At 37.9% G+C, this 12,474-nt stretch overlaps 2 protein-coding genes across 4 annotated transcripts in view; one reads left to right on the top strand and one right to left on the bottom strand.

The window, feature by feature from the left end:
* LOC110662278 (AUGMIN subunit 3) overlaps positions 1 to 3,114 on the bottom strand; it is a 29,429-nt gene extending 26,315 nt beyond the window's left edge. Inside the window, exons 1-5 of one of the 3 annotated variants that reach the window (XM_058149931.1) lie at positions 2,730 to 3,114; positions 2,491 to 2,527; positions 2,203 to 2,306; positions 777 to 972; positions 546 to 612 (exon numbers count right to left, since the gene is read on the bottom strand). In XM_058149931.1, coding sequence (XP_058005914.1) covers positions 546 to 612; positions 777 to 972; positions 2,203 to 2,306; positions 2,491 to 2,527; positions 2,730 to 2,905 — 580 coding nt within the window. In that variant the 5' untranslated portion in view covers positions 2,906 to 3,114. Of the gene's footprint in view, positions 1 to 545; positions 613 to 776; positions 973 to 2,202; positions 2,307 to 2,490; positions 2,528 to 2,729 lie in introns of those variants that run through there. The other 2 variants (XM_058149932.1, XM_058149930.1) reach the window with 2 other exon arrangements.
* Positions 3,115 to 8,717: 5,603 nt separating this feature from the next.
* On the top strand, positions 8,718 to 10,502 carry LOC131181634 (uncharacterized). Its single transcript, XM_058150497.1, has 3 exons — positions 8,718 to 9,089; positions 9,291 to 9,839; positions 9,921 to 10,502. The coding sequence occupies exons 1-3, from the start codon at positions 8,718 to 8,720 to the stop codon at positions 10,500 to 10,502; spliced, it is 1,503 nt and encodes a 500-aa protein (XP_058006480.1).
* Positions 10,503 to 12,474: the final 1,972 nt, after the last annotated feature.

Here is a 12,474-nt window from a genome sequence, read left to right as displayed (position 1 = left end):
TACTCTTAGTGGCCCAGGTCCATTACAGCCCACCTGCAATTTTGAATCTATATCAGTCTGCCTAAGAATAGTGCCTCAACAGTTGTCTTTGGTCTTACTTTTTCTTTTTCCCTTCTTTTGGATAGTTGCATCAATAGACATCTTGTATACAGCATTAACACCCTACTTTTTATTTAATACTTTACAATTGCTGAGAAAGAGAGAGAGAGAATGAAGATAAAAGTTGCAACATCCCCACATGTCACCATAATAAGTATTACAACAAGCCCCACATCAAGCAGGTAAATTACATTGAAGAGACTAAACTAAACACTAATCTTTAAAATATAACCATAAAGACTCTTAACCCAAACTTGACCATGTTTATCCTATTTACAATTAGAACCAAATCAAACTTATTACGTTTCAAAATGGAAAATATGGGAAGTGAATTTCACATCTCTGACATTATATACTTTAAACAAAAGATAAAACAGCAATATCATTGATTCTAAAATGTCAAATGGTGAATAAGAGAAGTGTAAACATGAAAAGCAAACTACTACCATCCCCAGAGTGATAATGAGCCAACTCTTGAGCTGTAGATGCAATCCTTCCAAGAACTTCATTCATCTATATGAGAATGGGGAAAAAAAATATACAAGCAGCAGCTTGCTACAATCAGTTTCCTCTCATAGAAAATTTGTGCATAGAAACAATAAATACAGAAACACCAAACTCAGAGAGAGTATTCTAACTACAAAGCTATAAAGTAAGCATAACTTTTACTTCCATACCCGTAAATTTCTAGCTGAAAGACTATCATCTAATGATGTAAGGCATCCATTGACAGTAGATGTTGCAGCAACTCGAGCTCGTCTCCCTTGAATCAAAGCTGAAGCATGGCCAGTGAGCATGTCAAATTGAGACTGCAGATGCCTAAGCTGTCTCTGCAACTCTAAAGCTTCAGCTTTATATTCCAAGGTAGCATCCCTAATAATGAACAGAAATCCATCGGTGCTAGAAGCAAAATGCAAGAATGCAAGAACAAGCTTGAATGTTAAGACTATATATTGATACTTGTTAGTAATTTGAGAACCTTAATTACATCAAAACATGGTAGAATCCACAACTATGCAATGTTTTAATTGTCTTACTTTGAAAATCTGACTCCACCTTAAGCATTGTTGGAACTAATGAGATTTTCCCTTAATTCATGGTATATTTCTCAAATTGAAGAATCTCATGATTATGAAAAAACCATGTATTTGATTAGCAAAATCAATGGCTCAAGAGTGATTTATGGTTTATTGATATCATGCTAATATATATCTTGTATCTTCCTTTATAAATATAGACTCTTATGTATTATGTAAAAGACAAAATTGAATGAAATGTAACCCTTTGAGGTTTTGTGTCCTTGGGAGTAGGCTCTCGGAAACGGTAGTCAAACCACATAAATCCTTCTCTCATAATTTTGTCCTATCTTTTATATTATTCAAAATCTCCACAAGCATAAACAAAGTGTATAACATTGGAAGTGAAAATACCACAATGCAAGATCTTGCTTAACACTATTTCAAGTAAATCCAACAACTAGATATTCCTTTAACATAAACTAAGAATAATCCAAAGTGAGAGTTCAAAACACAGAGAACACGAATAGAACCTACAAACCTGCATCCACAAAATCTCAGAATCAGTGTCATCACCTCCTCATTTAATATTTCCTTATGTCAAATCAATATGTTGACTAGAATCCGACACGAAGTCACTAAGAACTCAAGTAACTAATGCCAGAGGCAAGCTATACGCTAACTAAACAAATTCCTTCCACAGCTAAATAAAATGAGAGGCATCCAAAATGCATCCCTTAATTTCAAAGAATTCCAATCAAAGCCAAGTCCTGGAGATATTATCTCATATTTCACCCTCTTAACATTCGTTCTAGTCTTATAGTTCATCAATATTGTGTTTGCTTGCAGTAAAATGTGTCATGAAAAAAGGCATTCAGAACACCTACCACTCTCCTTCTCATGCCCCTTCCTCAATTGCTAATTTGCTAGAAAACAAAATCACTAGCAGATTGCAATTTCAAAAGAACTTCCAAAATCATCAAACTGAGCGTGAATAACATTATTTAATACCAATAAGCTCTAAGAGAAACACGAAGAACAAAAATGAATGATTGAAAACCATGGGTGCACATGGAAAAACCATTACCGTATGTCTTTTAAGCCTTCTTCAGCTCCAAAAACCGCTTCCTGATTGTCTCTACCAGAAGAAAAGGCTGAAATGCTGTCATAAGCAAAGTCTAAATCTTCCCCCTGTTGAATCATGATATATTCACTTAATTTAACTACAACATTTGCTTTAGAGCATCCTTCAAAATCCGAGCTCATGATCAATAAAAGAACAGTAACACCATAAAACTTGCCGCTACATAAAAGACACTCTCCAAATCAAGAATTAAGACACAATTGTTATAAAGAACAAGCATGCGAAATTTACCTCCAGTAGCTTACCTTCCTGCAGAAACTGCTCATAGCTGGACAAAACAAGCCAAGAATTACTCGACACAAGAATTATCAATTAACACAGGCTTAGGCTTTAATGCAGCAAAATTGAAGGAAAATGCACTGACTTTTGTTTCTCAATGCAGATCTTCTTGAGTACACAAATGAATTTTAAAACATAAAAATTGTGAAAAATTAAGGGGGAGAGAGGAAGAGAGGGAGTAGGTTAATAACTGGGAGAGTTCGGAGAGAGAGAGGACATTGGAGGGGCGGAGGCTAGAGCAGATCCAGTCAAGAATGGAGCGTGCGTCCTCATATTGGAAGGGCCATTCGAAGCTGTCAGGGTCCAAAGTCTCTGCACCTTCGTATCCTAATTCAACCAACAAAGCACACAATCGAGGTCCACTCATTTCGAAATTTCCCCTCTTCAAGATTATAGTCGATCAATCAGTTGGGCTGCTCTCTAAAAAATGTCGATCTTCCACCTTTTCATTGTTGCATTTCGTTTTCAAAATTCTGGACGATGAGGGCTTTTGGCGCCGGCTGACAGAAATCACAGTGGTTTTTGAGCCACCGTAATCGTCTTCCTTTCCTTTTACAGTTTTACCCTCATTAACGCGACATTTTGGTGCCTTTGCCTGCCTTTTCCCCGTAGCACTTGTAAACTTTCAAAGTTCAAAGGCCATCACAAGCTGTTTCTTGCCCTACGAAGCTAACAAGTGTGAATACATGTTAGAAATCCCGAAGATGCTTATTATTTGGACTTATGTGAGTTTGCCGGATAAGGATAGGATGACCTAGTGGCCCTGGCCAAGGGGGACCTAGGTGCCGCACGGGGCTAGAACTCCCGTCCCGTGACAAGTGCTATCAGAGCAAGGCTCCAGACGATCCAAATCACGCCAAGCGCCCTAACGGGACCAGGGTAGGCAGGGTGTTGATGGCGACAAGGGTGTTGCTAGAATTGGGTGGGGGATAATGTCAGGCCTCAATGGGACAAAGGTAGACATGGGTTTCTCGATCCCACATCGGACAAGAAAGGGGTGGATCCGAGAGACAAGTGCGGCCTGTCATGTAGCTTGTATGCATCTGGCGAGTAACATAATGAATCTTGGTAAGGCATTTTGGAGGTTGTCTGCGTGCGAAAGTGGGTGAGTGCATTGGCAAACTGGTGGCCAACATGCTGTTCAAGTGTTTGCGTTGGGCGAGCGCAACAATGGTGTGTGAACTCCTAAGTGCGAGGGAGTGTGACCAAGTTACGCAAGGAAGCGACGTGAATGCACACAAACGAGGGCGTTTGCTGGATTGGGTGGGGGAGAATGTAACGGTTCGAAAGTTCCCCACTCCTATTCTTGGCAGTTGGCAAGGCCGTCACAAGCTGTCTCTTACCCTATGGAGCTAACCAGTGTAAATTTGTACAGGTACGTGCCAGAAACCTTGAAGATGCTTATTATTTGGGCTTATGCAAGCTTGCCAGATAAGAAGAGGCTGACCTAGGGGCCCTGGCCAAGGGAGACCTAGGTGCCACACGGGACTAGAACTCCCGTCCTGTGACACACGCCCCCCCTTTCTTATTTAATTAATAAAATAGTTTATTAATTTAAACTTTTTATTTAAATATTTTGCCCAAAACAAAAGGGTCTTCCAATGTAACTCCATTGTGATACTGCCCAAGGTTTTAGGGACTTTGGCATTAAAGTCCAAGCTTTACATAATCATTCAGTTCCTTTTATCAGGTAAGTATCTTTGGCTGTCAAATGGCTGGTTCCGAAAATATGGATTAGGCAACTCTGAAGGCATTCCTCTATTCATTAGTGCAAATGCTGCTATTGAAAATACATAAATACGTTAGAACTGCAGTCATATGATACTTGACTAAAATGGTATAATCAGACTCAGTTATGCCCAGCCGTCTCATGGATGACCGACAGTAACTGGAGAAAACTATATAACCAGACGCAGAAGAAAAAGAAACAGTCCTTGACATGGTTGAATGGCAATGGCTCCCACTCAACCCAGGTCTACAGGACAAGAGTCTCTATTGTACTAGACAGTTGACACAATATATGCCTGTCATGCCTCCTGTCCCTCTTGCTCAATTAAAGAACTCGGTTCTTATAAACCTAGTATCAAGGATCTTTGGAGTTGCATTTTTCTTTCCCCCTAAACAAACAAACTATTGATGCACAGAGGATTATCACATCTCTTACAAGTATTGATAAATAAAATCTTGAAACTTATGAAAAGAAAACAAACCGTGCAGCAAATCAATGCAAAGCAACTCTACAAGCAAATTTGTGCATTTTGGATTACAACAAGTGAAAAAGGAATTAAAGAGAAATTAATTATAAAATATTATTTATAATTAATTTTTTTTAATAAATGTCAAATTGATAGAGAGAATATAATTTTTTTAATCAAACAAGATATATGTAAGTACAAACAACCTAAAATCTGCTATTGAAAGCCACAAAAGAGTTTATGTCACTTGAATTAAAGATTAGTAGTTTTATATTACATATTAAAGTTTAAGTACCTTACTCTTATGGATAATTATCAGACATTGTCACTTAACTTTATGAGTACTTTCATAAAAGTTATAACACCTTAAATTTTTAAATAATTATTTTTTATGAAAATTAAAATATTTTATCATATTAAATATTATGAAAATTTATTTGAAATTTTCTGAATTTTTAAAATCGGGTTTGATTTTCTTAAGATAATAAATTTCATCTATATTTAAAAATTAATTTAAAGACACGTGATAAATTAAAAATTATATTTGGACTCTATAGATTTTTCTGATTTTTCTGTAATTTTTTTGAAATTTTTGGGCCTCATTTTGGGTCCCAAGACAGAGTAAAAATTCAATTTCGGGTATCCTAAATCGAACTAGCTGAATCGAACCAGACCAAATTGGACTGGTCTTCTTTTTCTTTTCTTTCCTTTCCTCTCCCTTGCTCATGACCTCTCCTCCTTTCCTCTCTATTTTCTCTCTCCTCTCTCCTCTCTCCTCCCCACCATCGACCACCACCTCCCCTCCCTCCCCCACTTACTGACGCACCACCAGGATACCTCATCACCGTTGGCCGCCACTTGGATCACCGAAAAATTGAGCTTGAAACTCCCTCACACGTAGTGCACGACTCTTCGACTTTCCACCAAAATTCGATGATCTGGCCACCAATTGGATCGGGTCCAGTCCCAATTACCTTTTACACTTCGAGAGCTTCTAAAGACACTAAGAACACGAATTTTTGTCAAGCAATTTATCCAAATCGAGCTCAGGAAATTTTAGCCAATTTCAACTTTTAGACTAAATTTTTCCTAAACCGGGAATCTCATAAAGATTCCGAGAGTATCGACGTGCTCCACTCGATAAGAGTTTTAGAGTGATATAAATTTCAAAATTTTCTGACATTAAAAATCTAATAGGTCCCACGAAATTTGCAATGCTTTTTTTATCCTTAACTGAGCTTATTTAATTTCATAAAAATTATATTCTAACTCCTAATGTTGAGGGCTTCGCGTTGGTACCTTCGTTTCGTGAAAACTTTACTAGCGATCAGATCTATATTTTTTTGCTGGACAGACGAGCTGTCAGAGTCGCTTTGGAAACCGATCGAAGTTATAGTCCCTGCCACTATTTTCAGATGCCTCGGACACATTTCAAGCATCAGAATTAGCGTAGATAAACCCGAACTCTAAGTTCCCTTATTCATCTAGTGCCAGGTTTAGAATAAAAATTTATAAAATATTCGTTGGTAGTTAAAAAAATTTAATTCCTTTTGCAATAGCTTTATAGCATTGTTAAGGACTGCAGGGCAAACTTTTAAAATTTTTAGAGCTAGCTTGAATGATTTTTGCAGAATACCAATTTTAGGGGCTGTAACTAAATTTTCTGATCTTGTGAGTTTTGCTTAGTTTGAAGGGCCCAGGAGGGGCCATATGATGTTGATGAGATGTGAATATGGGACTTGTGATTTTAGAAGCGTGATTTGAATTATTTTGTAGGATGTGTAGGTCCTAGATATAAAGGAAACTCTACCGAATTTCTGGCATAAATTAGGATGTCTTTTGACTGTCTAAGTTCTTATTTTGTATCAAAGCTGACAAATTCATTAATATAATTATTTAGGTGAACAGGGACAGCCATCTTTCTCCACTCAACCGCTCTAGTAGTCTCCGATATAGTATGAGTAGATATTAATTTTATTTATAATTTCAATATTATTATACATACAAGGTATGCTTATGCATTCACTTATAATTATATGTATATAGCTATTATAGGCACATTTTTTTATTGCATTGTTACTTGATGAAATTAATGTGAGTGTCGCCTTAGGGTAATTTGAAGGTGTATGTGTGTGTCGGCGTGTGTAAGGTGTAGTACTGGATATGGATAGGACTAGCAGATCGGCTTGAGCTAGTCTCACTTGGGGCCTGATCCTTTTTGTTATAAGTCAGGGTGAGTACAACTTTGAGTTGATCTCGCTGACCTCCACATTTGAATTATTAAGATAAAGTCCGACTCGAGTTGATCTCGCTAGTAAAGGTTGAAATTAATAGAGCTATATAGGGGATTAGCTCCCAAATATATATATATATATATGATTAATGTGACATACGGGTGTATGAGTGCTCTAAATTATTCTTTGTGCAAATATTGTCTAAATTTGATTGACTTTGATGATGTATGTTGTATGTCATCCTTAGGGATGTATTGGCCCTAGATAGTTATAGAAATTGTATTTAAAATTAATATCTTATTCTATAAGTCGAACGCTCTCTCCTGTTCATCTTATTTTTCTAGGCTATAGGAGAATCTCTTTTTAAGTATAACCTGTATTCTTTCTCATAGGTTCAATTAAAGAAGTTTTAGTGTATTCTTCTTTTTCTTTATCTTCATTCTAGAACTCCGCATGTATCAGTGGTGTAATATTTATTTGGGTTTAAAATAACTAAACCTTAGGGTTGTGATAATAATATATATGTGACTGTGTATGGGTATTTGAGATGGAATGTTTTATGGATGAGGGAGCTAAGCTCCTGTTTGATTGATTTGTGATTGATTGAGGATAGTAAGGGTGAGCTGAGCTCCCCAATTTGATATATTTTGTATTTATAGATCAAGTGAGCTAAAAACTCCCCGTTGGATAGTCTAGATTATGGCCAGATCCTGTCCGATTAGTTTCTTGAATTGGGGCTGAGAGTATGGGCTTCCTGGTTAGGCCAGAATAGTTAGGCTTGCTATGGGCTTTGGGGGCCTTATGCAAAAACCAAGTCCTAGTGCTAGTTCGGCCCATAATTTGGGTCATGACAAAGTTGATATTAGAGCTTAGGCTCTAAATTCTTGGGAAAGATTGTATTTGGGAATGTAAAAAGGGGGTTTATTAGGAGTCACATGCGAAGTATAGGATCCATATTCTTCCTTGCACTGTCATCCTTGCATCTAGTTTCTGCTTTATGTACTTGTATGTGATTATGAGTTGTAGAGATGCTTAGTATACTGTTTTGGATTTTTGTGAGCTAATACTGCTAAATTTCAGGAAAATGCGTGAAGGTAGGAGAGCTACCACAGCGCCAAAACAGGAAGTGTCGGACTAAGTATCGATATAAGATGAAGCACCTACCCTAAGAAAACGGGGCAGGAGACCTAAAGCTACTCAAGTGAAAAAGCAGCAGCCACCAGTACAGGAACAATCTTTTACAGCCCAGGGTCCTATGGATCCAATGGCAGCCACCCTAGCTGGTCTACAAAGGACCATTACCATGATGGCACAGTATATAATTCACCCTCCACAATAGCAGTAGCCCTCAGTATAGAGAGTGGAACCTTATAAACAGATAATAAATTTCAAGAAATTGGCGCCGGGTACTTATGATATTATAAATGATGCATATTGATTTTTGGACTCTTGCAAACAGGTAGGGGTGGAACTGTAATTGAATGATAGGAGACTAATAGAGTGTGTGCAGCATGTAATGGGACCTATGCCTAGATAATGGATGACAAATGATATGCTTCCTCACATTGAGGGGTTATCCTGGGTATAGTTTGTTTAATTGTTCATAAACTGATTTGTGCCAAAGAGTTTGAGAGATAAGAAGTAGTGGGCCTTTGAGGCCTTAAGACAGAATGGCATATCAGTGGATGAATATGCCTCTGAGTTCTTAAAGTTGAGCATGTACGCCCCTATTACAGTGGCCACAAAAAACATGAAAGTGAAAAGATTTCTGAAGGGGCTAGACAATAAGTATGCAAACTTGGCTATGTTGTTAAACCAGCCATTTGATGTGGTAGTTGATTGGGCCAGACAGATTGAAATTAGTTATATGGGAAATGATAGGAGTAGAACAAAGAAAAATATAGCTAAAGGGTCATCAAGTATGCCACATATAAGCACCATGGGTGGTGGTAGCCAGGGCCACCAAGGTAGAAAGAGTGGAGGGAACAAAAAAGCAGGCCTCAAACATAGAGCCAGAGGATTCAAGCTAGGCTATGGGTCTAGCAGTGGACAGAGTTTGAGCTATAGTAGTTCTGAATCTGGTTCAGGGTCTTCTTTAGCACCTTGTACACAATGTGGGAGAGTACACTCAGGACCTTATTTGATGAGCTCTGATGGATGCTTTAGATGTAGCCAATAGGGTCACTTAGCCAGGGAATGTCCCACGTTCAGCTAGCATTTAATGGGATCCCAAAGATCGATTGCTAATGTACTCCACCAGTTACACCCTAGTACTTCCAGCATGGCAGGCAACCAGTTTTATGGCTAACAGGGTTGTGGTTAGGGAAGATGCAGCTTTGAAGATAGATCTGGGGGTAGAAGCCAATTCCAGAGTTTTGCATCTCAAGGTAGAGTACAGGTTCAAGTTTTCACTCTGACACACCAGGATGATCAGGCTTCAAATGCAGTAGTGGCAGGTATTCTTTCAGTGTATTCTTTTGAGGCACGTGTCTTGATAGACTCGAGTGTTATGCACTCATTTACTTCCCCTATATTCACCTTAAGATTGGGTAGGAATCCTACAGCTCTAGAGTGTCCCTTGTCTATAGCTACCTCTTTTAGTGACAACATAGATGTAGATATAGTTTTTTTGTTTAGCCCAGTAGTAGTTGATAGAAAGATCCTTCCTGCAAACTTGGTTCCTTTGCCAATGATGGATTTTGATGTGATCTTGGGGATGGATTGGTTATATTTGGCATTGATAAGGGACACATCTGTTGAAAGTGTCAGTGTGAAAGATGTTCCTATTGTTAGGGAATTTGTGGATGTGTTTCCTGAAGAACTTTTAGGGTTGCCATCAGACCAAGAGATAGAGTTCTGTGTAGACATTGTGGTGAGTATAAACCCCATTTCTATGCCACCTTACAGGATGGCATCAGCAGAGTTAAAGGAACTGAAGGAGCAACTACAATAGCTTCTAGACAAGGGTTTCATCCAGCCAAGCACTTCACCTTGGGGTGCTCCTATTCTATTCATGAGGAAGAAGGATAGATCTTTGAGGTTGTGTATTGATTATAGACAACTGAATAAAGTGACTGTTAAGAACAAATATCCACTTCCTTTGATTGATGACCTATTTGACCAGCAACAAGGAGCAAGGTACTTTTCAAAAATAGACTTGCGGTCAGGTTATCACCATCTAAGGATCAGAAGTAAGGATGTGTCAAAGATAGCATTCAGGACTAGGTATGGTCATTTTGAGTTCCTGGTGATGTCTTTTGGGCTCACTAATGCACCAACGGCCTTTATGGATTTAATGAACGAGGTGATTAGGCCGTTCCTGGATCGTTTTGTCATCGTCTTCATAAATGACATTTTGGTATATTCCTGCACTGAGGAAGAGCATGTTTGGCACCTAAGGATGGTACTGCAAACCTTAAGTGGGCATCAACTATATGCAAAAATTTCAAAATATGAGTCCTGGCTGGAGAGTATCTCATTCTTGGGACATGTGGTCTCTAGTGAAGGTATTCAGGTGGATCCCAAAGAAAATTGAAGTAGTAACTGATTGGCTTAGGCCTACAACAGTCACTGAAGTGCAAAGTTTTCTAGGTCTAGCAGGCTAGCACAGGTGCTTTGTGCAGAATTTCTCCAGAATAGCAGCTCCTCTGACCATATTGAGTTGAAAAAATGTCTCATTCTTTTAGTCAGACGAGTGTAAGGAAAGCTTTCAAAAACTTAAGGAATGTCTAGCTACAACCCATGTGTTGACATTACGAGTGAGTAGCAAAGGATACATAGTGTACTGTGATGCCTCCAGGATTAGGTTAGGGTGTATTTTAATACAGCACAGCAAAGTAGTGGCTTATGCTTTAAGGCAGTTAAGAGGCATGAGTAGAATTACCCACTCATGACCTAGAAATGGCAACTGTACTTTTCGAATTAAGATTTGGAGGCATTATCTGTATGGTGAAGTATATCAGATATAAACTGACCATAAAAAGCTTAAAGTACATTTTTTAGCAAAGGGACTTAAACCTGAGGCAGAGGAGATGGATGGAGCTTCTGAAGGATTATGACTGCACCAATGCAATATCACTCAGGTAAGGCAAATGTGGTGGTAGATGTCTTAAATAGAAAATCTTATGGTAGTCTAGCACATATCTCAACAGAAAGGAGACCTACAAGAGATACATGAGTTAATGGATAAGGGTCTAATTTTGGATATATCATATGAGACTGCACTATTGGCACATTTTAGAGTAAGGCTAGACCTGCAAGACAAAATTAGAGTTACTCAATACAGAGACCCATAAATTAATGAGAATTGTAAAAAAGGATACAACAGGGAGAAGACTATGAGTTTGAGTTTGGTACAGATGGTACCCTTATGCAAGGCTTTAGGGTATATGTGCTAGATGTGGACAATCTCAAGACTGAAATGATGTAAGAGGCACACTATACACCTTATAATGTTCACCCAGGCTCCACAAAAATGTACTATGATATGAAAGAAAGATTGTAACACCCATCACCCGTCTACAGTGTAGCCGAGCAAGGCATGTCACACGGAGTGCTGGAGCTATATAAAACTCATACCATTTATGTCATTTATTTTAAATTTTGATAAATTTGAGTTTTGGCAAATTTTACAAAAAATCCGGCAGAGTGCCGGCTGTAATTTGAAAAAACATTTCTTCTGAATCTGTTAAAAACAATTTCAATATAATACTCAATTTCTTAAACTCAATTTATCTCAACACAATCTCAAAATTTCTCATCAATCTCAACATTTTAATATAACCTCACAATTCCATTCATATTATAATCAATCTCAATTTCATGGAGAAATACTCAATTTTTAATAATTAATAATGATTTACAAAATATTTACATTAACATAAAATTTCATAAGTTTACAATGTATATGACAATAGTGAAAGTTTAAGTACAAAATACAAAACAAAATCCTAATGTCCTACCAAGTGCACTGCAGATAAGAGGTGACTCTGGACTCTGTGCAGATCTGACTAATCACCTGGTTTGAGGTCTACTGGGCTTCTCAGTTGTGTCTCCAGTACCTACGCGTGGCAAAAACAACGCGCTAAGCAATACTGCTTAGTGGTGCCAATATAAAATAAAAATAAACTAAGATAATTAAATATGCAAAATTCATATTATGATTATGAGCATACTGAGATTTTAGGTAATTATTAATATTATTAACAATTTGGTGCTTTTTATTAAAACTAAATTTAGTTGCCCTAGTAACCTATGCAACTGACTGGACTGGATAATCCGATAAACTGGTACTGGGTACCAAGTATCTTAGGCCATCACACCATCGGTCACAAACTGTCTCCAGGTGTGCAACAGAACAGCTAATAAGCCGTAGTAATCATCGTGCACAAGGCCAAGTATATCAAGTGTATCGAAATGGCCAAAAGCCATAATATCACAAAATGGCCACAAAAGCCATAAATCACGGAATGGCATAATGTCATATGCAGTACTGCTATCATAACCCT

The sequence above is a fragment of the Hevea brasiliensis genome, chromosome 7 (genome assembly GCF_030052815.1).
Source record: "Hevea brasiliensis isolate MT/VB/25A 57/8 chromosome 7, ASM3005281v1, whole genome shotgun sequence".
NCBI lineage: Eukaryota > Viridiplantae > Streptophyta > Magnoliopsida > Malpighiales > Euphorbiaceae > Hevea > Hevea brasiliensis.
Note: the sequence above shows the minus strand (reverse complement) of the source record. Positions and strands in the feature narration are given on the sequence as shown.

Excerpts from the sequence above, each read along its gene's own strand:
- LOC131181634 (XM_058150497.1), top strand. The coding sequence starts at position 8,718 with ATGAAAGTGAAAAGATTTCTGAAGGGGCTAGACAATAAGTATGCAAAC. Across the intron at positions 9,090-9,290 it reads CTTGTACACAATGTGGGAGA|GGAAGATGCAGCTTTGAAGA; the intron begins GTACACTCAGGA and ends GGTTGTGGTTAG. Across the intron at positions 9,840-9,920 it reads AGTTCTGTGTAGACATTGTG|CTTCTAGACAAGGGTTTCAT; the intron begins GTGAGTATAAAC and ends CAACTACAATAG.